Genomic DNA, 27,151 nt, shown 5'->3' with positions numbered 1-27,151 from the left:
CCATCCCCACTTTTCTCCATCACAACCCATTGCCTAACAGGACAATAGGAACCAAATAAATACCAAGAAATGGTTGGTACGAATCACGTTAAATCGACAAGGAACCAATACGAAACTTTACTACAATGGCTATTTGCGACTGAATGATTCAAATTTGAGTTTGTATCAGATGGGCTATTAAAGTAGCTACTGAAATACAAAAATACAATCCATTTGACTGGCCGAATAGTTGGCGAATCTAGTGCACCTTAATCCAAGTGGGTTGCGCTCTGATAAAACCACTGCATAAACCTTTACAAGCTTTGGGGTAAGTGAGACCACTCTGTATGTATACAGATTTCTCTGGATTTACTGTATTGGATGGGACTGTATTACTCTATTTCGTGAGGAAAACTGCTCAGCACAATTACTGTAGCTAGGATTATGTAAAAATCTTATGCTTAGTGAGAGTATTAGCTAGACTCTCAAAAGTGATCGGATGAACGCAACTTTGAATAGAGTGATAGACCAGATGAGCTCTGTTTGAGAATTCATTAGGCAGCAACTTCTGTCGACATTCAGAAGCAAGCTAAATTAGACGCAAGAGTAAAGTATCAACTTCAAAATGTAACTAATTATTTTCAAAGGATTTCTCCTCATAGAAAAGCATGGCCAACCACAATGTTGGATGAGTCGCTTTGGTTGAAGGCCAATCAGTGGTCTGGCAATACAAATCTGAACAAGGCCAGAAATAGAAGGGGTGCAACAGGGCTAGAGAGGAGGTCAATTTCCTTTGGCAAGACATTCAAATCACCACCATCTCCACCTCTCAATACTAGTTTTAAACTTAATGTTTAAAAAACAGTCTTTAATAGTCTATCAAATCTGGCATTAAAAAGTGGTTACTAAAGAAAAAGCAGAGTTTACGAACTCCTTACATGGTCAGGCAAGAAAGTGAGTTTAATTTCAAATGCTGCAGCACTAAGCAAAATAAGGAATTGCGCACATTTCCTCTACAAGATAAACTGACTCAGCAGGACCAATGTGGAAGGGAAGGGAGACCAAGGAGTAGAGACAAGTCAAGCTAAAAAAAAAAAAGAAAAAAAAAAGGAGTGTATCAACTGATATCCATAACATCAATTAAGATCAAGAAACCAATATGAAACTTATCACAGTGAGGCATGTGATTGTTCTAAAACTGTGCTGCACTGAACTTTACGTAGCCACTTTTTCACCCACATCTCACATTGCTGAAAGCTACGGCTGAATTTATATCAGTGGACCAAGCAGTGTCATGATTAACAGACCTTGAAAACAAGATAATTACCGTATGGAAACTTAGGTCATGGCACAGTGATCAATCAATTCACGAAACAAACGAGTAAAAGTAGGTCAGTTTTAGGCTGGCAACGCTTCCTACATTTGTTTTCTTATTTTTCAATACCACCCCACACAAAAATTCCACAACCACACTGACAAGCACTAGAAAAATGCCTGCTCGAATTTGGCACTTTATGCTACAAAGGACCAAAGGATTTATTGCATCAAGCACACTCTAGACAATGACCCCCAGAAACAAGCATTGGAAATGTTTCTCTAAGTCACAAACCAGTAAGCAAGCTTTAAACTTAAATTGAACCTTGCAACCCACACTGCAAACTAAACACACACAAGGCCCTGCTGGCTACTGAGCAAGAGATGATCATAGAAATGAGCGTTTACTCTCTGGCACGGTCGGTGGAACTAGTTCATGCCCTGAATGCATTACCTCGTGTATTTTATACTCTAAAAGATAACAAGCATCGGAATAGCCAAGAGGTCTCGCCTTAGGGACTTTATAAGTGTTAAGCCATGCAACAGTTGGTGTTTTGTTTCACTAAGGATACCAAGGATATTGTGCTGCATATCTAAACACTTATATGGTCCCAAAAGCGAGACCTTTTGGCTATGCCAATGCTGGTTTTTAAAAAGCGGTTCGCTTTCAAAAACATGAATTTAGAAACATTCATGCTTCCCCAAAACCCCGGCAACAATGCCAATAGTGAACTAAGATGCAAACCAGTTATGTGCACCCAGTGCGTGGCTGGGTTGTTATCAAACATGAACAACATTATAGTTCAATAAATGGAACACAGGAGACGTTTTTGTACAGTCACATTCTGAAGTCATGTATTTCGAGGTCCTCATACATGTGGATATTAAGGAAAATGAGGAAAAGTATAATTAAGAAATTGCTCAGGACTACACAGTTTGGTCAAGCTGGAAACCGGGATTGTTCAATTTATCCACTAGATGTACATGCTTAGATTCCCTACAACCACTATAGTCCCCTGTACTGCTCTGTCACACCAGAGACCAAACTGGTTTTCCCCTGGTGAAAGCTTTGAGACTACCCATGGACAAACACAAAACAGCACGCTAGAGAGAAAAGTTAAGAATCCAACAGTTATTTTGTAGAGAAACAGTTTCTCCGGGCAGACCCATCGAAAGATAGGTTAGCAGTCTAGTGCTGAAATAGAACATGACTCTAGGCTGGGCTATGCAGGTAGGGGAGGTGGGGGGGGGGGTACGTTCTGGGCGAGAAGGCAGAAGTGCGGTCAGCTGAAGTGAGGAGTGCTGTCTGGTGGCAGGAAGCGGTATTTAGCTGACCATCTCAGGGATCTTCGGCTTGTACGGATAGTAACAGCCCCCGTCTCCAGCTATGGCTAGTCAGTCTCAGGGTATCCAGCAGCTGCTCCAGGCCTGGAAGAGGGCGGCCGAAAAGGTGTTGGAGGCTCGAAAGAGTGAAACATTGAGAGGCCAGGGACTCTAGGGGAGGATTCACACTGATGCTGAAGGACAGCCTTATGCAGTCCCAAGCGGATTATGGAGTTATACGGGCTCAGAAATAAATATATTGAGAAGGGAAAGTGCTTTGTTATTTTGGGGACAAGGCTTTAGGGAATGGTTCCTAAAAAAAAAACAAAAAAAAAAACAAAGAAGACTGGTGGTGTTCAGAGTTAGTTTGTAAACTGGCGCAAAGAAGAGGCAACAATATAGTTTTCGGGAGGGTCTAATCCGTGAAGGAAAAGTGCAGGGTTGCAAACCTTTTGTAGTGCAGACAGACACTTCAAGGAAGAATACCCAGGAGAAATATAATCATGGACGAGGAGGGAGTGGGAGACGGCAGGTGGTAGGGGATGGCATTCATGTGCGCAATCAAAGAAACCAAATAGCAGCTGTGCAAGTCGCACGCGCTCTTGTGCGCGCAATAGCAAGCTGGTGGCCGGCAAGGAAGCACTTTTAAAAGCAACTACTAAATGTCTCGGCCATACCAGCGTTAGCGCTGAATCAGACGAGACCTAAAAAGCACATGTAGCTGAAAATCACGGCTATAGTGTTATTGCAGTGAGACAAGAAACCCCATGTAATTTAATCAAAATCTTTCAAGGTTATTAGTGTGGCAAATATAGAGCAATTGGCATGCTAAACATTCCGGTGGATAATACCTAGCCAAAACATTTAATTGTTATGCCACCTAAGATCATGCCAAATTTTAAATTAAATCTTTAAAGATGTTGTTTTCTAGGATTGCAATAAATATTTAGTCAATTTCAAATCAAACTCCTATCAGAAATAGCATGATTTAGATTACAAAAATAATCTTTATAATCTAATAACGCAAAAGAAGGACTACTGAACTGTTATATTTGCTCGACTACAGTTTTAGTAAAACCAAAACGAAGCTTTATCACTTTAGACTTTTAAAATCGCAGATGTACCTAAAGTTTAATTACATTGGCGTTTCTATCAATGCAGTCTCCTTCACCATGTTTGGACAGATGAGGTGAAACAAAACTGTTCTACTATACGAGACACCAACACATGCATTTGAACATCTCCGTTTCGAGGTCACTTCCCTCAATTTACCTACTGAGCAGCTTCTCTTCCCCTGCCTTGGGTCAAGTCTGGCTTTCCTCAGTTTTGCACAAACCGCACAGTATTTTATTGGATTGCTCCAGCTTTGGATAATTTCATCTGCTTGGTTTATTTTATTTGGAAACCTGATTCCACGTGATGTACTGTGCAATAGATGATAGAAAAGCCTTACTGTGCACTCATTTAATGCAAACCAAGGTCATACTTCTCATAAGATCCTACATAAAACCAATCAGTAATCAGAGCCTTTCAAGCAACCAGCAGAAAACAGGAGAGAGTCAATGGCATTCAAAGACCGCAAGACACCAATGCCTACATGTTAGGATTGTGCCTTTGGAAAGAAATACCAATACACAAAAGGTAGCCCACCACTATCTATATAACAAATACACTTGAAAAAAATGCTCAATGTAGCTGTGGCACTTTAGGCAAACCTATGCGAAGTGCTCACTAGTCAAGATCCTGGGAGTAAAAGACTATGTAACAAAGACATGAATGCCGGGCCCATATGCCAAAAGCCACAACAAATTCTATCAGCAGATTTCTTCTGAGGAATAAAAAAGGATTATAATCCATCTTCAAGCTTGTATCAAGTGCAGGCATACCCAGACCCTTGGAGAGGAAACTAGTACATTAGTGGGGATGGAAACCGCGTGATAACCTAAAAGTCTGAAAGCCAACGCCTGTCAAGCTAGTCAACACTCCATTTTAGACGAGAGAGCAGGAACATTTTTAGTCTAAAAAAAGGGAAACAGATAAATAGGAAAACGATGTAGTACTCATTAGTGAAGTACACATGGTCTGCTTCGTTAAACTCACTGGAGAGCCCAAATTTCATACCTCCCATCTTCCTGTGCCTCTGTAAAACTAATAAATATCTAGCATCGCTTACAGCGGATATAAATAAAGTTCAGGCTGGTACGTAAATCGCAACCTTCATAATGCAATATATGAAACACTTCACATAAGATCTAAAATGTACACCAGGGGCCAGTTAGATGTGGCAATTTTCTTAAGTCAGGCAGACTTGTAGGGTCTGCAGCAACTTCTGGATTTGGACCAGTTTTAGGTCTTCTGGAAATGAACACTGTTTTCCTCCAAGTAAGTAACACAAGTCATCCAGACCAGTTAAAAATTAGGCAGCATGGCAGTGTAAGTAGAAGGCATTGCTTTCCGTAGAGTTCCTAAGGGATAGAAAATGCAGTCTTCACCTGGCACTAAGAGTAAAGGAAAAACTTGGAAACACCAAACTTCACCATCTAATGTGCTTGTGGAAATCAAAGGCACTCTTCTGGTTCACTGCACCCAATCTCTACTAGTACATCTAAATAATCAGGTTGCTCAGCCCATATTTCAGAGACAAAAACAACTGTTGCTGGTGCTCTGGAAATGCTTGGTTGCATTCATGTTAGCACCTACACCATCTCAGTCTTAATATTCTTGGACCATGTCAGATATCGGGTATATCTTGCTCTTTGTAGGTCTGTCTCACATGTAAATATGTTACATTACAATAAGAGGTTGGGTTCTTAGAGCTAGCAATGATTGACTCTGAATACTAAATTACATTTAAGAAACAGTTTTAAGTTAACAAAATGAATCTTTCAGTTGTTCCCTTGTCTTCTAAATATCATGAAGGCACGATTGTCAACTCAAAGGCAAGAGCTAACGAAAATAAAGATTTGTAGAAAAAAAAAAAAGTGGTGTTTCTGAGTGTCCAGGATTAAAAACAATTTTTGGTGCCTTTAGTAATGAAGCAAGGAGATGTTTTCAATGTCCTGGATCACCAGTAAAGCAGAGCTAGAAGGTACACGTACCCCGAGAAGTTACGACTCGTTACAATTTTGTTAGTCTTGGCCTTTGCTTCCTCATTGCGTGGGTTACCAAAGCAGACGAGGGTGCCCCAGAGAGTAGATGATTTACTTTCTCTTAAGGCTAAAATTAGTCGGTTATATTTTATCAGGAGTGCGAAAAGGTATAATGACTTAATTCAAGTATTAAATCATTACAGACACTAGCGAATGAGAACAATCAAATTAAGGCTCTATTGTGACTTTCTAACCCGGAGAAACTTCGGCATGCAAAACAAATCTGAGGGCAAAACAAAACTTCAGCTCTCAGATAGTAAACACCTTTTGTACAACAGCCACACAATTACTAAGATTTTACTTCAATACTTTTGCTCCCCACTGCCAGAGAATGCTACATATGCCATTCAGTAAAGCCATGAAGCCAGTTGCAGACCAGCCTCTAGTTTGCGGCATAGTGGGGATCAGATATAAAGATTAGACCAGCTGTACATCATGCCACTGCTCTACACAAAAAGCTAAATAGCCACAAACTCGATTACATTCGTTTATATACAAATAAAGATGAAAATGCCACAAAGGGAATACCAGTACCTCAGAAAAAAGATTATATTGTTCATGTTTAGATCCATGGTGAACGAAGAGCAAAAAGTAGTAACTGGTAGATACTACGTTGCACAGAAAGGATAAAATAGTGAATAAAGCTAGGTGACTGCAGTCTTGTTAGATTTTATTGTAAAGAGTCAGTTCTTCGAAAGATCTATCTAATTAAATTTGCATACACACAAGTATCCTTACTCACTCAAAGAAACTAGCTGGTTGCTGGTGGGCCATTTCAGGTCTTGTCTTACCAAAAAAAAAAAAGGACTTTGAATCCATTGCACATAAAAATTGTGCAAGGTGATTCAAGACTACCTATGCGCATCAACAAAACAATTAACAGAAAAAAATTAGACCGTTTAAAGAACCACTAACTAACCTTTACAGAGAAGTCCATTCAGCAGAAAATTATGCACGCAAATCAAACCAGTCTTCCGGCCAAGCACACACGAGCCAGAAAGTGCTGTTTCCATTGGCACATTTCTAGATACAGTAAACATGCCTGGTCAAAGAAGATGTGCCACCTATGAAGACGCTAAACACCTTCAGGTTGCATGCGCGGCCAGACCGAACGTGTGGGAGAGCAGATATTTTCCGCTGCAGCAAAGATGGAGTGCAGCTGAGCAGCATACGAAAGCGAGCTTGTGCTGAAGTCCAAACACAACACACCATGCGGGTCACACTTGCAGACCGTATAAAACATGGTGCACTGGACACTGTAGTTAGGATACACTTTCCACAGACCAAAAGTGCTTGGACAATGGTCTCACAAGCAGATGTAACAGTAGGTGGATATCCCGGGGGCCATTTGAAGGACAAACATTTATGTGCAAGCTAGGTCGTATCACATTTGTTAAATTGATCTGTTAAATACCAGGTGCATCTACAACTAACCCACTCGTTGTTTACGTAAGAAGCACGGCCCATTTATAGGTTATCATGCAAAGCAGTCAAATCTTTTGTTCGCCAACACAAAGCAGCACAGCCAGAATTACAAATTACTTCTACTGTAACTTCTCAATAGGTTTTGAAAAGCTAGAGTCAAAAGCAGCCTAACATGCATGTAGTTTTGGAAAATAACACTTTTCCTGGGGGCTAGAATGGGATACTTGGTCCTAAAGATTATCGCAAAATCCTACAGAAGCTGCAAAGGGTTTACTACATGCAGTGCCAACCCATTTTTCAGAAAACTGCTCGTCCAATGTGTGTTCGTAAGGACAAGACAATTACAGACAACAACAAATCACAGAACTTAAAAAAAACCTCAAAGTAAAAAGAGTTAGCGTAGAGTTGGAAGTAAAACATAGGAAAGACAGAGGACTTTTTGGGCAGTACATGGCCATCTAGGACACAAATCAGAAGCAGGGGTGGTTCAATAGCAAATCGTTTTTCAGAACCACTGCAGGTTCAAGCATCTTCAGGGTTGTCAGTTTCAGAAAGTTCACCACCATCTGCAGCAAGCGTCTAGGAGTCAATTCACATTCAGCACCCAGGACTATGGAAGGAGACACCCCTGAGGTACTGCAAACTCCCCCCGAGTCTTTACACATTATCATAATCAGTTAACACACAAGTTCCTAAAGGTTCCAGACTTCAATTAGGCTTACAGGACCCTAAACACCGAAACAGTCGGTGGTGCTAGAGAAGGGCCCAGAGCACTCCTTGTGCCTATGGAAGGTGAGTGGAGGACTCCAGACAACAAGATAACGGGAGTCATCGCTATTCAGACTCTTGACCTGTAGATCAGTGTCGATAATGTGTGTTCAGGCAAACTCAGGTTTCCATCCATCGAGGATGGCAAATTGGGAAACTGTAATTGCTATGATTTAGGTTTAGAAACAGAGCAAGTGTGGCAATAGTGCTAGATACAAGTCACATTACTGGAACTAGTAACCAGCAAATTACTTGGTCTACCAACTTTCCTTGTTTAAAGTTTTAAGTAGGCTATAAAATGAGTCAGTCTATGCAGCACGATATTCCATCTAAGCATTCAGTCACCACATTTTAACAAAAGGCAATCTTCTGCACAGCAGCTAAATAACCTCCAAGTTACCTAAAAGTTAATCACTTCCACCCCACAAAGAATTTAAACTGGTTCTTTGGAGGTCATATGCAAATTTAAACTGGCCTGCATGTAGCTGCAAAGCCCACTTACTGTTTACTTAGCAACAAACTGAAGGTTCAGTCTTAAATGCAAATCTATCTGCACACTGAAAGCTCCAAAACCCAATAGAAGTCTACTGTTGTATATTTATACTTTCTTCAATATGGCTACTTGGTGTCTGCAGTCCTTTCTTAGTGTTCTCATCTTACCAGTCTCCCATACTACCTAAGCGTGTTCTATCTGTGATGGGAAGATTCTCTTCACATCACAGATAGAACACTCTTAGGTAGTATGGGAGAGGTAGTATGGAAGACTGGTAAGATGAGAACACTAAGAAAGGACTACAGACACCAAGTAGCCATATTGAAGAAAGTATAAATATAAAACATGTACCTTCTCTAGAATTCCTAATTAGTAAAAATGTTCTAAAACTACTCTATTTACTCTTGTAATATCTCAAAAACACATCACTCTTCCTAGATTCCTCATTTCCACCAACATGTTGTAGTACAGGTGTTGTGCCAAATAAAGATGAAGGGAATTAGATTGCTGGTCACAGCTACTACAGTATTCGATGCATGGGGCCAAAACCAAGAATGTCATTCTGTCAACAAAATAAACCCTGCAACCTCCACCATCTACTTAAAGTAGAGCATACAAATTAAGTGCTACAACAAAATAACCCAGTTTGGAAGTTGAATGGCACGTTTGGCTATTTTATAACAGGATGAATTTTCAAAGAAAAATGCATCACATTTTTAAATTAACCTAAAAAATAAAAAAAATAAAAAACACTGTTTAGTCCCACTACTTTGTCCAGAATGTTTGGTTAGACCATATACCCGAGGAATAATGCCCAACAGTGGGCTCACGAAGAAAGGAACCAGCACACATACACTAACCGCTTAACTGCTTAGCCCATTCGAATAAAACGTTGCAGTCCATTTGTTTTTCAAACTAAGCACATTTTTTCCTCCAAGTTATTCAGTCTGTTCCTAAGAGCCGTGATCTAGCTGCAGACTTACTGCTTGCCCATGAACTGTAATATAAACACCGAGCTTAGTTCCCCCTTAAATAAAACCCCAATTCTGGTGCCTTCCATTTCAAAAGCTACTCAAGAAAACATAAGAAATGAGGAGTCTATCCACCTTAGGGATGAGCTTACATTTTTTTGCAATATCAAGTTCAGAGCCAAAATAGACAGGCGAGTCTTCCTAACATGGCAGTTGATAGCTATACACAGACTCAATTTAAGCGCTGGCAAAAAGACTATCAACAGCAGTAGAAACCACCACCTAAAAATCACAGCAGGTTCGGTTTAATTGATAAGCCCCTGTTGCATACTTTTGAAAACAAATTTCATATAAATACTCTTTGAATGCTGGACAAGAGGAGACTTACCCGTGTCATTTTAAAAAAGTCTAAAGAGGGACGGGTCCACCGGACATCTTCTTCGCGCCTGCGCTTTAGTCTGGTTTTCCTTTCATTCAGCACACATGGTTGAGAACGGCATCTGAGCAAGCCCTGGCGACGGCTCAGCTCTGGCGTCGAGGTAGGAGTGCTATTGGCTGAAGGCAAGAGGTTGCCAGTCTCAGTAATGTGCTCCTGGGAAAGAGACAGGCGACGCCTTGGATTAAAGTCAAATGGTCCTCCAGAATTCCATCTTGAGCTTGTGCTTCCCTCGCTACTGTCCACAAAGCCGCTACTTGCAGATGAAGGCCTCGGAACTGGCGACGTATCCAAGCCAGTGATGGTGAACATACTACTCGGTGACAGCACATGTTGTGGAAGGCTAATGCTGGTGCTTCGCTGAAGAGTAGCGTTCCCATGACTGTTGGAACGCTGTAAGGTGGCACTGCCCCCACTGTTGCACCGCCTCTTTGACACAGGAGTCCAGACCTTTGAACTGCCAGGTTTCCATGGGGACCTGCAACGGGCGAGCTCATCAGGCTCCGAGAGAGACCTGCAGTGCCGTTTTGTGGGAGGTGCCAATGGCTGCCCAAGGCTCTCATTGAGGTTGAGATCACTGATCCAGCCGGACACAAGGGATGTGTGGGAGGGTTCCTGCCACTGCAGACTCACACTGCTTGCTCGGCCCATGCTGAATGGGCATGATGGGAAAGTGAAAAATGAATTCTTGTTCACCTCAGACCGTAATGGATAATTCCCATGTAGAATCTTCCAAGGGCTGTCTTCTAAAAAAGCAGAATGTAAGCACAAGGAAAGGAAAGCAAGAGAAACATTGAGTTAGCACTGAGAAGTGGTTCTATATACACAGTACATAGAAAAATATGACAATTGCGGCTGACAATTTTATATGGACATCAATTGCAACAGGCAAAAAAATCCAACAAAGTATCTGTACCGTCTATACACATTTTTTTTTCAACACCAAGTGCAATAAGCATCCGAGCTCCTTTGTTCCCTCAAAGCCCAGTAGGTTTATTTGTAGGTATTCCCAACTTTTAGATGCTGATCTTTAGGATACACAAGATATTTATTTAAAAAAAGGTACTGCAGACATCTGTCCAGGGAAATAATATCTTTACAAAGCGGGGGTAGAGGGGGGGGGGGGGGGGGGGGGGGGACGGACATCAATATATTTTTAGCAATGATTTAACAGTGCAGCGTAGAATGGTTTTATTCACGATTCTGCTGCATTAAGATGAAGCCAAAAGGTTTGTGAACTCTGCATTCTGGAAAGGGGGGGCGGGCGGGGGTGTACGATTTTGCTGCTCAGGAGCATACCAGTTGCCAAAAAACAGAACAATCCAACTGATGAAAACACTTCTTGGAAAAGGAATGAAGCTATTCATTCTAGCATCTAACTACTCTCTGTACCCAAAACTTGAAGCACGTATTCCTTCCAAATTATGATTCCAGGATAAGGCAGACACCTGTAGGGTTGGGATTTTAGTTTTTGTGCTGCATATCAGATTATGCTATATTTGCATTGATTCACAGGGCTGTCATTCAGCTTACGATTGTCTGAAAGCAGTGAAGTATGCCTGGAAAATTCAATCAGCCAAGACATTGGTCTAAAATGTACTCCTGTTGAAATGGATGAGCACATTTGAGAAACTGTACATCGACTGGAAAATTGGTTTATTTTTCTAACATATGCATAAGGTACTTTCAGTAAATTACCATTACTAGAGTACTACTGTCTAGATTCGGTGTAGTTGGACGGTGTGGACAAAATAATGCCAATACTGGTCAAGAAAACCAAAAGGTAACTTCCATGTACATAGTTCATTAGAAAAAGCATTTTTTGGACCAAGTGAATCAAATGAGACCCCCTCAAACAAAATGGGAATCTGAAAATCCATCAGAAGCCTTGCTTGGAAAAAACTGTAGCACAATGGCCCCACCTGTCGACAATGTTGGCAGCTAGGAATGGTTGAAAGGTGGGCCAGAAGCAGCAGTAGGAGTTTTTGGCAGCTACAGGCAAAGATCAGCTGCTGCATTTGCAAGAATTAGAACTCAAACCCTGTACGTCGGGTTTGACTATGCAAGCAGGTCCAAGCACAAGACTAATAACCAGAGACTAGGCTGATTAAAAAACAGCAAGGGGAGAAAAAAAAAAAAAACACAAAAAAAACAGCATGCGCCCCTCGGTGTCCCTTGTTCCCATTTGCAAACGAAAAGGCTTCAATTTTCCATATCACCCTGACAAAAACATTGCTACAGGTTTTTCATAGGACTTACCATCGATTTCGTAAGGGAACAAGCTGCCACTTTTGTTCAGCTTCTCAGATGAGTGCTGAAATTAACCAGAGAAAGAAGTTTCAACACCATACAATAAATACATGGTGTGAAAGACACTGAACATACCACCCTAGGCATGGATTCTTTCCTTCGGCTGCACAGGTATTCATCACAGTTTCCCAAAAGCAAGTAAATCTCAAGTATACTAGATTACTTCACTTTCCCATTCCCCTCCCAATCTACCACATCATTTGTGGCACCTCATGACATAGGCCATACGCGGCTTGGGGAGGTGCTTAGGGAGCGCTCGGACATCCATAAACTACATTTCAACCACAGCATACAGTCATAGCGATCTATAAAATATAAGAGCATGGCACACTCATTGCCCCTCGAATACCTTCAGTGAAACGTACAATGTTGCTTGCACCTAACTTTAATAAGTTATATTAAATACAAGCTGTTTCACAAAATGACTTAACAGTGCAGTTCCACATGGCGAGATACACGGGTATACAAAAAAGGCTTTGCCTGAATACATTACTGCTGACCAACCAAAGAATTCGTATTTGTTAGCTCTAAAGCTAAAACTAGGGAAACTCAGTAGTTCATGGATAGAATGAGTAATTCATTGCGAGTTAGTCAGGTTGCTCGACTTGATTAAGACTCCTTTTGAAAAGCTCTCTTTGGAAAATGTTTTTTGTATCAAGCCAAGAAAGATAATATTGTTTGGAGACTTCCTTTCTTAAGATACCATTTCATTGCTAAGTAAACATCCTTGGGCTGAAAGCATTTAAGTTATTTACAGACCAAGTGCAACTGCTTTGCAGCAAACCTTTGGACTAAAGCATACAGCCGAGTGTAGGAAGTTCAAGCTAAGTAGGCCATCAGAATTTACTGCAAGAACATTAGGCCGATACATTCAAACTACCGTTTCTTAGGACTTTGAATTTACCATTCTCCATTCCATCCTTGTGGACAGTTCCTTAATTCTCTAAAATAAATCCACTCTCCAACCTCCGATGTAGTATTGGGAGTCTTACTTCAAGCAGTGCAATGCAAATTCATGCCTCATGCACTGTGCACATTGCCTATAAAACCACATAGGTGTAGCATATCAAACTATTCCCCCACCCTCAAGGAATCTACTGCATGATAGGATTCAGGAGTAGCTGTTCTGCATATACTTACACAGGCATGAAACAAATCCGATTTCAGCCACGTTGTGCCCATCACAAGGGAACAGAAACATGCTATACCAACTACAGCTCAGCTATTGAGGACCAGACTGCATTGTAGCAAAAATACAAAGCATTAGCCCAAGTAGGTCTGATAAGTATGCATTTTACATCAACAGCATACTGACATTAGCAAGTCTTACATAGCGAACAAGACTCATGCAACAGACACCATGCGAATATAAGGATATACAAGTTACCATTCACTTCATGAAGGTCAACATGTACTATGACTGGCCCCATCTTGAACAACCACCACAATTGCCAATAGCAGTGGTGTATTGCTAGATTACTAGTCAGTCGTTAGAATTGCCATAGGATAATAAATATTGCCTCAGCATGTTGCCAATGTGGAATTCAACCTATTAAAAGTAAGAGTAGATCGAAGTTTACTTCAGCTACACTAAGATATAGATAACTATCATAGCATGGCCATGCCAGAGTATCCATTTGATATACTTCAAACAAGCATACTAACTTGTAGAGCTGGCACCATGGATCCATTCCTTAGAGTGCCATGAATTAAGGCCCATGGCAATTCAGCTCTGACATGACAGTGCAGATAACAAGGAAGCTTTACAGGCCGAAAATTTAAGATGGGGAGAGGGAATAGAATCCCACACTGGAAAGAAACTTCAAAACTACATTTATATGGAGGAAAAAATTGACCAGGTGTGAAGCCAGGATATATGGCATGAAGGCTTCGGGATTATTCTAGAAAAAGCAGGAGAAAGGCTGGTATGTAAAGGCCAAGGATTCTATAGAGCAAGGAACACATCTGGAAAGTCGACACGCGCTCTTGTTTGTGGCAGGGAATAAGCTGAAAGGCAGAGGTTGATATTCAGCCTGACAGAGGTACTTGGTCAGTTGGTAATAAAAGATCTGGATAAGCTAGGGATCACAGTGGAGTAAGGTTTTGTGAACTGGTCAGTTACAGTTGCTTCCCAAACTGGGAGTCAGTGGACAAGTGCTGGGCATTCCAATTCCATTAGGTTGCAGAATAAGCAAATTATCTTGTTCTGGACCAATAACTAGCACTGGATCAAAGTAATTGATTTTTGAAGAGTAAAGTTGAAGTAGACTGATGCCACTTTGTAGCAATGCTCGAGACAAAAGTAGTACATCGGAACCCGAAATTCAAAGAAAGAAAAATACATATGCAAGCTTTGTAAATTTTTACCAGCTACAAACAGCTTCAGAGTAATCACCAGTACCAACACTGCTGAACTGGGTTTTAAGGCTCAATGCTTTAAGACTGTCAGAGTACATGGAGAATGGCTTGAGTGACAATCTGTACAGGTGCATGTCCGTCTGATGTGTGAACCTTAAAAGTCCTGTATATTGTAGGAATAGCTACACTAAGACCACCAAAATGGTCATTCTGTAATCTGCTTTGGGGGTTTGCACTGCAAATAGGCACAGTCGTGAAGTAATTTGAAGGTTCTGCATGGCGGTTTATAGATCATGGGTGCATTTTAAAAGGGGTATTCATGCCCAAGCATCATTCTATGCCGCCTTTGCGTTATATGAACACCACTGCCAATACAAACGTGACCAAAACTTGAAGAATTTTATAGTTATACGAAATTTTGGGGAGCTGGTCACTTAACTCATGAGTACATGTAAGAACTTCACTGAGTAGCATTCGAAATCAGCTAAATCTCTGTACTTCTGCCAAGATATGTGGGCTCAATCAGGGCCTTCAAGAAGTCTTAACACTATACAAACCAATGAATATCCATAACTCAGAGGTTCAAAGTCCATCTCAGAGTACTGTGAACACACAGTTGGTCAGAGGTTGCAGCCCTCCGTAGCTCATGTGACATGGAGTTGGGTGTATGACAGACAGATTGATGCAGATTTAGGTTAGAGCGGGCCATAAGTACCCACTAATGTAGTCTGCTATTGAAGATGAAAACTCCTAATGATCACAAACGTACAGAGCAATTGGAGAGACACCTTATCTCGTCAATGTACAGTATGATTGTCAAAGTCCAACAACTGAGCTTATCAAAGACTCAAAAAACTAAAATATTAATGTCCTTGTTGCAAAGTTACAAAACTGAAATATCAATACAGTTGCTGTCAATTAAATCTAAGAAAGACTCTGCTTTCCACAAATGTTCAAACAGTAGAAAGGGGAGAGATTAGCAGGTATTCATGTTAGAATGATCATTTTAACAAGAGCTTCGTTAACAGACCATGATTAGACATTGAGGGACCAGAAAGCCCTGTGCAATTCCATGAAACCAAGCCACAAACTCAACACTAAAGCTACCTATGTGCACTGCAGAAGAACTGAAGATCATGGTAAAAGAAATTGATAATTACTGACGGCAGAATGGTGTACTTTCACAGCAGCTGCAATGTGCAGCTGCAATGTGAAGTTATTACTCTACACGGATAAGAGGCTAAAGTAAACTAATCTGCTCTAGAAGATATATGAAGGGCTAGTTTGTTGAAGATAAACAGGTTTGTTTCTTAATTCTCAAAACTTTTCAGATTACTTGAAAATTGAGTGAAAACAGATTTCAGCAAGTTCATGAAGAAAAACGTCAGTTTCAAGGTAAAATGAGATTCCCGGGTTAAAGAAAAAAAAAAAGGACTCAAAAGCGCACCTTGAATGAGGACTTGAAAGACTGAATAGGAGTAACTTAGACAAATTAAGTCTAGAGAATGTGGGAGCTAGGTGGGATAATCGACGCCAGACTTGTGTACAGCCTTAATATCACAAGTCATAACAATACAAAGGTAGTTAAGCGTATCAACTGTTACATACATTGATTGACTATATACTGTAGTACAGAGGTTCTTAACCTTTGTACTTTTGTGGGACCCCCACGGAATCACTTTGGGAAGCTCAGGACCACCATGTAGGCAAGACAATTTGGTTTTATATCTGAAATCCAAAGCAATATTTTCTTAGTGTTGAAACCTAGAGGCGATGGATTGACACTTCTTGTTCTCCAATGTTGTGAATAGGTCTATATTCTAGAGTTCCCCAGAGGTTGAAGACCTGTTGCAGGCTCCTTTGTTTTATCTCCAATTGTGGGAGCTGCTGTTCTGTCTGCTAAGTTGACCCGCTTCCGTGTTGTTCTTTCCTGGCAGGTGAATTGTCTGTAGGCTGATTTTCTTTGAATTTGCAGATTTCCATATTATATTTCCAGTGATAGTTTGCTTTGGGTGAATGATTGTGTTCCTCTTGGTTTGTTCAGGTAAAACGTGGTCGTGGTGTTGTCTGTCTGGATCAATACAGTCTTCACTCCTATGTGGGCTAGGAATGGCATTATTGCCAGGAACAGTCTTCATCTCTAGGAAGTTGATGTGATTTATCTGCATTATTCCACTGACCCAGTACCCTCAGATTTAATTGAATGTGCTCTCCAACACTTGTGGCAAGCACCTGTTTTGTTTGTCACTAGGCAGATCTTTCAAAACACAAACTCCCTCAGTGTGGTGTCCTTGGATGCCCACCATTATCTGAACCCTTTCTGTTCCTTTCCTCCCAACTCCCTGTAATTTGTGACTAACTGCTGCATAGCCACTCCTGCTGAGGGGACATATGGAGGTGTGCATTAAGGATGAGGGGAATGCAAGATGTTACTATGCCCGTGAGTTTCATTACAGTCCTCCCAGTCAGAGGCTGACCCTTCTGGTAGAGGTGAGTTTGATAGCTTTTATTCTCCTCTGGGTCGGGTATGCCCGTGCAACCTTGGAGTTCAATCTTGCTCCTAGGAAGGTCTTTTGTTGTTCACTTTGTTGATTACTTAGTTTATTGAAAAACCCAAATTTTTGTGGTGTGGGTCACATCTTTGCTTTGCATTTCCTTTCACTAGCCAGTCGGCTAGGTAGGGATAGACATGGAATCCTCTCCTTAGGGATTTAGCAACCGCTACTAGGTACTTTGTGAAGACTCTTGGTGCGGATTTTATCCCAAAGGGCAGGACCTTGAATGGTTGTCGTGGAAGAACCGGAGGTATTTATTTTGAGCTTGGTTCATGGGGATGTGCAGATAGGCATCCTTTAGATCTATTGCTGCTGTGAAATCCCTTTTTAAAAAATGTGGGATTACCTCCTGTAGCGTTGACATTTTGAAATGCTGCGTGTGAATGAATTGGTTTATGAATCGGAGGTCTTGGATCGGTTTTAGCGTGAGATCTTGGTTTGGTACCAAGAAGTAAGGTGAATAGTTTTCTTTTTAGAGTTCCCTCCATGGTACAGTCTCTATTGCTATTTTTAAGTTCTTTGGAACCTCTTCTTTGGTAGGGGTTTGTCTGTTCGCTCTGTACAATAGCCACGGTGTAGAACATTAAAATCTAACTGTCTGTGGTGATATTTTCCTATTGAAGAAGGTGGGGCGCTATTCTGCCTCCCACTGGTGTTGTGAGAGGGTAGGAGGGGTGAGGGGGAAGGGGGGGGGGGGGGGGAGGCTTGTGTTGTGAAGTCACCTAGAGTTTGCTTCTCCCCTTTGAGGGTAGTCCCTTAGCTCTTCCTCTGCCTCCAAAGGGCTGCCTTGGTTGTTGCTGCAATGCTTGGAATCCAGAATGCTGGTTTGATTGATATCCGCTGCCCTGTTGAAGACTTCTTCCTGTGAGTCTTCGGAGGTTAAATCCTCCTCTTAAAAGGTGCCCCTCTGTTGCAGGACTCCCATAGCCCTGGCTGTCTCATGGCCCTTTATTTGTTGAAGGGATTAATCTACCTCACTTCCAAACAATGAATCTCCTGTGAAGGGGTTCATTGAGCTCTTGCTTTAAGCCCAAGATTCGGAGCCAGGCGTGGCTTCTTAACGTTACGCCTGTGCAGATTTGCTGCATCTTTGGGCTGATTTCAGGCAGATGTTTGCTTTGTTTTTTCCCCACCTGTATGATGGATTTTGCTCTTTTCATACTCTTCTGGGAGCTTGTATATCAATTCTTTTATGTCGTCCCATTGTTGGTGGCCAGAACTGTTGTGGGCATTGTAGTTTGCAATGCACCCATGCGTTGCTGCCTCCTCCATTTTTCTCCCCACCATGTCCACCCTTTTGCTTGCTATGGAGGTGGGCCAGTGGATGAGCGAGCTTTGCTCCTTGCCGTGGTGTAAATGGAGGTTCCCCCTTTTGTTGTAGAAGGATCGCTATGGACCTCTTCTGGGATTTGTGTCTAGAGGTTGTTCCATTCTTCCACAAAAATCCCAGAAGCTGGCTCCTCTTCTGGAGCGTTGAGCTCCTCTTTGTGAGGTTCGGGGGTTGCTAGACCTTAGAGTATCTTCCTCCTCTTTTCGTAGGAATTCTGAATTCCTTCATGGCCTAGAACTTTGTTGGAGTGCCGCCTTTTCTGCTTCCAGGCATGTTTCTCCACTAAGAGGGCCCTTTTGGTTTGAGGCCAGGGAGATACTCTTCTTGGGTGTGGTGGATTCTGCCTCTAAGGGTGTGGGGTTTCCATCGTTGCCTCTCGTTAAGCGCCTGTCTTCATCAATTTCAATAATCTTCCCATGTCTGCATCCCTGGGATGAGGGCCATTAGGTTTCATTTGGTCACGGCTGAACCTCGGTCATAGTTTTCTTTGATGCCTGGGCTGCGTTTGGCGCCTTCTTTTCGGGGCCCTTGGTTTCAGACGAATGAGGATTTCTTACCTTGTCCTTTTTCTCTTTGTCAGTGGCGTAGCTAGGCATATGTCCCCCGCGGCACTTGTTAGAGCGGTGGCAGGACTGGGGGCTGCTGGCTAACAAATCCTGTGTTGGCTGCCCCCAAAGGTAAGAGCGCTGCCCCCAAAACTCATGCTGCGGACAGTGGACCACCATCCAACCCCTTAATACACCACTGCTCTGTCCTTCGTCGCCTTCAAGGATCGACGCCTGACCCCCCCTCCCCACACCCAACACCCAACCAGTTTGTCAATTCTACAGCCACTCCATGGTCGTCCTCTTCGTTCAAGGCACAAGTCCCTCAGCGATGGCTGTTTCTAGCTTAGTGCATGGCTGCGTAATGGTCGTCCTTCTGCTTTCAGCGTGCCTGGAGTGTAAACACGAACACTGAGCATGCCTCGCAGTCCTTATCCTTGTGATCCCTCCTCAGGCAGAGGTTGCAAACTGAGTATTGCGTTGTGCAAACGTGGTGGCACTATGGGCAAACTTTGAAAGGGGTATTACCCATGGCCCCTACCATGCCCTCTTTAGCGCCATCTGCATTGTTGCTCTGGCAGGGTTCCCCGATGGGTAAAAAGTATTCCACGGTCTCTCCTTCTCCAATGTCTTCTTCGTCAATGACCGATCGTTTTATCACCCAAATTCTTTTTCTCTCTCGGGGATTTTGCTTAAAACTTTGGATTGGTCTCTTTGCTTCCAATCCCAACGGAGGAAAAAAAATCTGAAGATGGTCCGGGGCACTGTGAAGTCACACATGGGATAGACTAAGCACCAAATTGTAGTAGACGAGTACCCCCCCAAAAAAAATTCCAGACGCAACCACTAGGTGGCGGAATATTGGACAGCATGTGAATCCTGAAACAGATTCATACTGCAAAATGATAAAATGATACATATCTGGTCTTGCTTGGTCCTATCACCATCCAAGACCTGTGCTCTGAGCAAACATGACACGATTCTGTATTAAAGAACTCAATGTGAACTTTAGTGGGTCATCATAATTTTGAGTTACATACATAAGTCTAATATTTGCCATTACCTGCTTTCAGCAATATGTGAAAGACTGCAACTCTGCCTAGTCATGAATTAAATTCTGCACCATCGTTCTCACTACGTCAGGAAAGTACATCTTCACAGTGTGGCCTTGCGCCTAGTAAGCTAAAAAACAGACATTTCTCACATTTTTAAAGACAAATAGTGTTAAAAACACCATATTACGTTGCTCAGGGGGCGGCACTGGGTTTCAGAGGTTCTGTCGGTGAGCTGAGGATCCAGCCAATAAACTCAGAACGCACACTCTAAGAAAGGTGCGCTCACCGTTGCGGCCCAAGAAAACGTTTGAGAGGATGGGATGGCTCAAGTTTGTAGCAATCGGTAGAGATTAAAGGCAAGTTTGTTAGCCTTTTAGTACTAGGAATTTACTATATATATCTACGTAACTAAAAAAAAAAAAACTTTTCTAATGGGGTGCTAATTTATCTATTAGCATCTCTTGTGGTGTGGGTTAGTGTCAGAAAGTTGTAAAAGGTAGGATTTCCACATGCATAAATCCTACAGAGGCTCTAGCATGCCTTACGGGGTCTCAGATTCACGGTCTACTAATGACTAACACTGCCAAATGCCATTTGGCCTTCACCGTGCAAAGTACAACACCAAACAAGCCAAAGCGGTTAGAACAAGTCTGCTCCACCAGTACTGTTCCTTCAGAAATGTGTGATTCATGTTAAAGTGTTAGTGTTTTAAACATCAATGATGCCCTCGTGACAGAACCCCAAAGAGGACAAATACTTAAAATATGCACAAGTTTAAACTTCTTGATTTTCTTCTACTCCCGGTGCCAAAGATCATCCTAGCAGAGCAGACCCCTGCATTAAGTTCAGATGCGCACAAAGCATGGGCAGAAAATGAGGGAGATAAACAGGATGAAGGAAACATACAAGAGATAAATGAAAGATCTCAAAATGAATACGTAAAATTGGTTATTTGCAGTCACTAAAACACTTTGCTCCTTTGCAGTCTGTCCAAATAAACATTTGAAAACTGGATTTATAGATGACGTGTTAACATTGGAGTCCATGCCTGTAAAGTAATGCAAGCTTTGTAGGCATGGGATTCACACTATGACAAGTTGTCTGAAGCATAATCCAGGAGTATCGGAGAAGTGCAGTGAATGAAATGTCCAGTGCCTAGGTGATAGCCATAAAACCTTTAGGCATTCGAAGCCGAACCCAGAGTTCAAGGTCCTGCAACCGGCGGGATCCTAAAACAACCAGACGGAGTGTGTGCTAGGCTCAATTTTGTATGGTGCACTGAATATGCTGATTTTAAGCATTTGCAAATGAAGCACGATTTGTTAGAAGTTATAGATCACAAGTTACAGATCGCACAACTGCTGGGCATCACTGGGCTGTCAGAATTAAACCGCAGGCAGTTTATGGAGGTGCAATAACCCTAGGCAGCAAAGAAGGTACTGAAACGATCCACATGCAGAGACTCGAAACAAGTCACTAGAGGTTGGCACAGCAGTTAAAATAACCCATCGAAAAATCCCACTGCTCTTGGGTCAATAGAAAAAAAATAAAACACTGAAGGGATCCAGGTGGCAGGATTTTGTACGCAAACAACCCACGGCTACTAAATCAGTTGTCTGCACAGGCTCCAAGCCACCTCGCATATAAGCTGAACACAAAATTACTCCCAAGACACACAATGACTCGACCTATTCGGTTTGCCCACTGGTTGGGTCAGTGTACTCAAGGGGGAAATAACCTGTGCTCCTAGACACCAGATAAAAGCTATCTAGCTAACAATCATCATAGTTGAGCGTTTTAAGAGCTGCAAGCCAAACAGAAGGGTGTCCCATATCTCCGAACTTTTTCAGTCTCACTGACAATCAATTGTCTTTAATTGTTCAGCAAACAGAGGCAAAAACTCCTGCTTTGCCAACAGTACTACTCCTGGTGATGCAGAACTAGCCTGCTGCCGCCAGGACGGCCGGTTGTACAGTCACTGGAATGCTGTTGCTGCTTTGTCGTGTGCCCATTGGTCTATCAATAAACAGCATTTATAACCGCACAGAAACGAATCTTGCATAACTGGAGATTGTAATCTCCATCAAATTGGGAAACCTCATGTGAAGCCTCCAGGCCAAGTATGGCCGATTGTACAAACTGGATGGAGCCATAAGGACGTTACACTGTCGGCATCAGGATGCTCTCCCCAGTACTGTGGTATTCCACATCACTGGTCAATGGGTATACTACTTGTATAACATTGTACACAGAATGCCTGTGACTAGCACAGTATAGTGTTCTGTTCCTCTCAGTACTGGTGTGTAGTCATTAGACAGTTGTATATTTATTTTGTCTTGAGCAATGAAGTTTGTGCTCCAACCTTGTACTGTGCATTGAACCAGTCTGCTTCAGTCCTGAGGGACTTGTTCACACTTCTAACATTCAATCTGTTCCCAAAGTTTACATGCTCATTGGTTTCTTGCAGCATGCTTCACCAGCGAGACACGCCCTTTATTCCAATAAGGCACTGCACACTGTGGCACTCTTGATCCCACGATGGACAGTGCGCTGACCGCAGATGTAGCCCTGAGACTCGAATCCTGCAGGTAAGTACAAGCATGCTGGTCATTCTCCACATTAGAGTAGATAATCAGCTATTCTGAAGCTCTGATTTGGTTTGTATTGATTTCTTCAGCTGCCACTCTTGATCCGTCTCACGGATCACTCATCCAGTGGTGTTTCAGAAGAGTGACAAGGTATGCATTGCATGCTTGAAAACCAACACATTGGACTCATTTTGCACTTTGAGAGTTACCTAGCTCCGAGCCCACTTTTAGATTTATTTTCGATACATTCTTCAACAGCAGCTTCATCTGCCATTCTGTTTCCAGAGTCACAGCAAAGTGGTTCTGTGATAAGTAAGTGACCCAGTAAACAATTCAGCATGCAAGTCATTTATGGGCACTACAAACGCGCACTTTACATTTTTCACCCTCATCTCATTTAAAGTTGCCTTGAATTTACACAAATTGGTTCCTTGTCTACTAATGTGAGTGAAACCTTTTACGCCACTAATTGTCAACTATAACGTTCGACATAGGACTGGTAATAAATAACCAAGCTCCATTGATGATATTTTGTAGCGTATACACCAACAGGTGCCCCTTATGTCCTGTTGGTACCCTGGGATTAGCAGCGCTAAGGGTCAAAAGGGTGACATGTAGAGGTGGAATTTGTTCGGGAACTACAAATCCAGATGTAGAAAAAACTGATATCCACACTGAATTTGAAGATATTCAGCTGTTGGGATTATTTTCCTCCTGTCTAGGGAAGCATGTGATTCATGGATCATCTCCTCTTTAGAAGACTGGCAACGGATACTCTTTTTGCTGAAATCCAGTGGGATACCCACGACACAGTAAGAGGCCTCGAGTGACAATTGTGAATTAATTCTAGGGAGTCCTGGTTTCCATTTCTAGTTCCCGCTGCTCTTGTGTGCTCTGGTTCACAAAAGTGTACCTATGCTTTGTAGTTTCACTATAAAAAGGCAACAAGATAACCAGGCATAGTGCAATGGGCAACTTTCTAAATAGCGAGTATAATTTGGGCAAACAAAACCCAGCTCCATTAGATTAGGCATTGGGAAATAGTTGGAGATGAACAGTGAAACGAAATTGAAAAACTGATAAAGTGTACAAAACATTTGGTGATGAGCATTGCAATCCAGGTAATGGGCTACAAAAAAGTGCTGTGCTTGAGCAAGTGAAAAAAATCAAAAAGTTAATCCTGAGGGCTGCTGCAAAAACCAAAGTCAAGTTAATCTTGCAGCTTGCAATTTGTTAGACTAGGCATCTGCATCTTTGGCGTGGTTTCTCCAGAATTTTTGCCTCTACCACCTCTATTTTTGATGCTGTGCCGGATTTCCTTTTTGCTAGCTTGCATGCTTTGGGCACTTTGCCACTGCTGATCAGTGTCAAAGTGCAAGTGCTCCCTGTTTTCAATTGGTTCTCCCGGATTGGGATATGAAATGTACTGGTAAACCCCTAGTAAAGTGCACCGAGTGTTCCAGGGCCTGTAGATCAAATGCCACTAAGGGGCCTGCAGCACGGATTGTGCCACCCACATGATTAGACCTGAAAAGACCTCAGACCTGCCACTGCAGAGTGTGTGCAGTTTGTTAACTACCATGAGAAGTGTGGCTCACTGATTAGAGCGGCAGACCCTGGTGCAGAGGTCAGGCCCGGGACCAAGGTTCAATTCCCGACGCGGCAGGGTCCTGAACCCAAAAATGTCCACGGACTCGATAATTCTCGCCTTGGTGCCTATTCTAATCATGGGGTCCTACGCTGCAACTCTGGGCAATAGCTGCTTAATCTCCACTACGGAAGCCCACCTGCTGCAGGATGCCTGGCTTTCACCTTGGGGATGCCCAGTAGGGGTTCTCACAGGGAAAAGCCAGGACGGGTTTCCAAGGCAAGCGCCTTGATGCCTTCGGGTGATACGTGCGCTATACAAGTCGCAATACATTTACAAGTGCATCCTGTAGCCAGGCCCCAATTTTCACTTTTATTACATGTATGGGCCCCCTATGGTAGGCCCAAGGTAACCACATGAGCAGGGTGCAGTGTAGGGGAAAGGTGGGACATGTACTAGTGTGTGCGACATGTCCTAATAGTGAAATACTGCCAATTTCGTGTTTCACCATCTGTCCCATAGGATAGAATGGGAAATACTTGGTAAGATTATACAATTATAACTTCTCATGGGCACAAGTAAGAGAAATAAAGTTTAGGCTCTCTGAACTCAGAATTTAATAATCCATATTTTATAAAAGATAGTTTTTAAATTGGGTGTTTGGAAATGGCACTTTTAGAAAGTAGGCATTCTCTTGTTTAATTATTCTGTGTGCCTCTGCCTGTTTGTGGATTGACTGTCTGGTTCTGGAGTGACAGGGGCTGGGGATGTGCATTCACTGTAGACCGCCACTGGGGAAGGGGGGGGGTCTCTAGCCCTTCCTGGATGACTTGGCTGAGCTGAATAGACCTGTGCTCAATTTAGAGTAATGGGAGGAGATTTCCTTGCACAATGCAGTCTCCAACCTCTGTGGTCATACTGCACCAGTGAAGACAGAACTGGTTTGGACTAAGACCCTTGCGCAAAGAGAACAAAGACATTTTGTGGTGCAAGTATTACACCTTAAACCCCAGAAATGTAGATTACTTCTGGACTCATGAGTAACATTTGCCAAGGAGAAGAGCTGAAGAGCTGTGAGGGGGACTACTGCCCCTTTGCAGTCTGGGGCTGGCCTGCATTTGCTGTGAACCTGATTGAAGAATATCTCCATGCTCCTGTATGGGCTGGCCTCCTGTTTTGAAGTCTCAGGGACACAAATACTTCACCCCAGCTCCCCTAAACTCTGCTGCAGAGAGTTCTGACTTGCCAGGAGAGCCTGTTCCAGTTCTGGGCCTCTGAAGGTTGTTCTTGCTGTTGGGAGCTGGAAGAAAAGTACTGAAGAAATCGGCTTACCGCTCTTCTTGTGGCTGTTTTCCCAACGCAGCACCGACATGCGAGAAAAATCTCCATGCATCGCCGCGCCAGTAGCAACGCCGTGCCTGTCAGCTGCAAGAAACCGGCAAATCGCTGCATTGAACACAGACGCATACCAGATTTACATGCATCACAACTGTGAGGCAAGTTCTCTTGACATCACCCGCGGAACAGAATCATCTTGGAGTAGACATTTCAAACTACATACTGGATTTGACGCATCACTTCTGCATGCAACAGAACTGTTGCATCGCTTCCTCAAGGTCTCAGGAACGGACGCATCCCTTTGTTGGACGCTTCCCATTGATGCAGCAGTTTGGCCTTGTGAAGTGTAGCGCATTTACAGGTACTTTGTGAGAAATCACACATCCACAGTTTTCCAAGGACCAGATGGTTAGAAACAGTTTTAAAGTCACTTATTACATGTATGTTGGAGTTTAGAGAAAGATACTTTTTCTAAACTGGTGTGGTGTCCATTTGAGGTGTTATCATTGTATAACTGTGTTTTGAGTACAAATACTTTACTCATTGCTCTTGGGATAAGTCTGCCTGCTTGTGCCAATTTACCCAGGGGGCGAGCAGGGGTTATCTAAAGTGTGTAACCCACTTACCCTGACTAGAAGCAAGGGTTCCTATTTGAACAAAGGTACCTACCTCTGCCAATTAAAGACCCCATTTCTAACAAATAATATGACCACTTTAGCAAAATGTGTGGCCAAGACAAAAACTTATTGGGTCAAAATCCAAGGGAAAAAATGCCGTAGGTAATTTTGACTATAGACAAGGTGTTTTCAAAGTTATTTACATATTAGGAAACCTCTTTCAGTGCAAAATAGGATTATAATGTAGGAGAAAGGCAGCTACGAAATATAGAGTTGTGTGATACAGAACCCTGGGATTCAGAGGCACTGTGAATGGTAAAGTCTTTTGTGAGTAAGATTTATACACAATTTACCAACACTTACAAATTCAGTTCCCAAAAGGGAAGGGTGGCCAAAAATCACGATACTGCAATACTTATAAAGCAGAGAAGAAGAAATTCCAACCAATAACAGTGGAGTGGTGTGGATCACCAGTTAGAGGCGGCAGACCCGGAAACCTCACAGAAAGGAGCAGCAGTGGAAAAAGGTTTACTGGAATCCAAGATGTCAATTTAATCTGAAGACCATGTTCTTAGAAAACAAGCTAGGCTGAACAAGGTGGTAGAGAAGCAAGAGCATTCCACTGCAAATAAATTCAGTAACGTTTGTACAGATCCACAAGTGATGGGCTGGTGGCCAAAACTAGGATACAATGCTGAAACTCACTTCTGTGCTGCTTTCCTTGCAAGCAACGTGAATGCATACAAACATTTCAGAACAGTCCCTGAAAGCAAAGATACATCAGTTGAAGATATCAGTCAAAACGTTGTCCACCACGTATCAGATTAGCTTCCATGCATTTTCATGCAACTGCTAGTAATAATCAATTGGCCCACCGGAGCCATATACACCTTTGCTCCCTAGTTCTTCAAATTTAAATTGACAGTCTTGTGAAAAACTAAATTGCGGAAGGATGCACTTAATAGTCAAGCATGGTATGGCTTAAGGCAAAAGCAAGTTCTCCGACAAG

At 42.5% G+C, this 27,151-nt stretch overlaps 1 protein-coding gene across 1 annotated transcript in view; it reads right to left on the bottom strand.

The window, feature by feature from the left end:
* The window catches only part of FAM53A (family with sequence similarity 53 member A), a 64,306-nt gene that overhangs the window by 16,914 nt on the left and 20,241 nt on the right, over positions 1-27,151 (bottom strand). The window contains exons 3-4 of the mRNA XM_086964232.1: positions 12,118-12,172; positions 9,811-10,604 (exon numbers count right to left, since the gene is read on the bottom strand). Coding sequence (XP_086820358.1) covers positions 9,811-10,604; positions 12,118-12,172 — 849 coding nt within the window. The remainder of the gene's footprint in view (positions 1-9,810; positions 10,605-12,117; positions 12,173-27,151) is intronic.

The sequence above is a fragment of the Lissotriton vulgaris genome, chromosome 3_2 (genome assembly GCF_964263255.1).
Source record: "Lissotriton vulgaris chromosome 3_2, aLisVul1.2, whole genome shotgun sequence".
Classification (NCBI taxonomy): Eukaryota; Metazoa; Chordata; class Amphibia; order Caudata; family Salamandridae; genus Lissotriton; species Lissotriton vulgaris.
The sequence above is the reverse complement of the archived record's forward strand: the minus strand, read 5'-3'. Positions and strand labels throughout refer to the sequence as shown.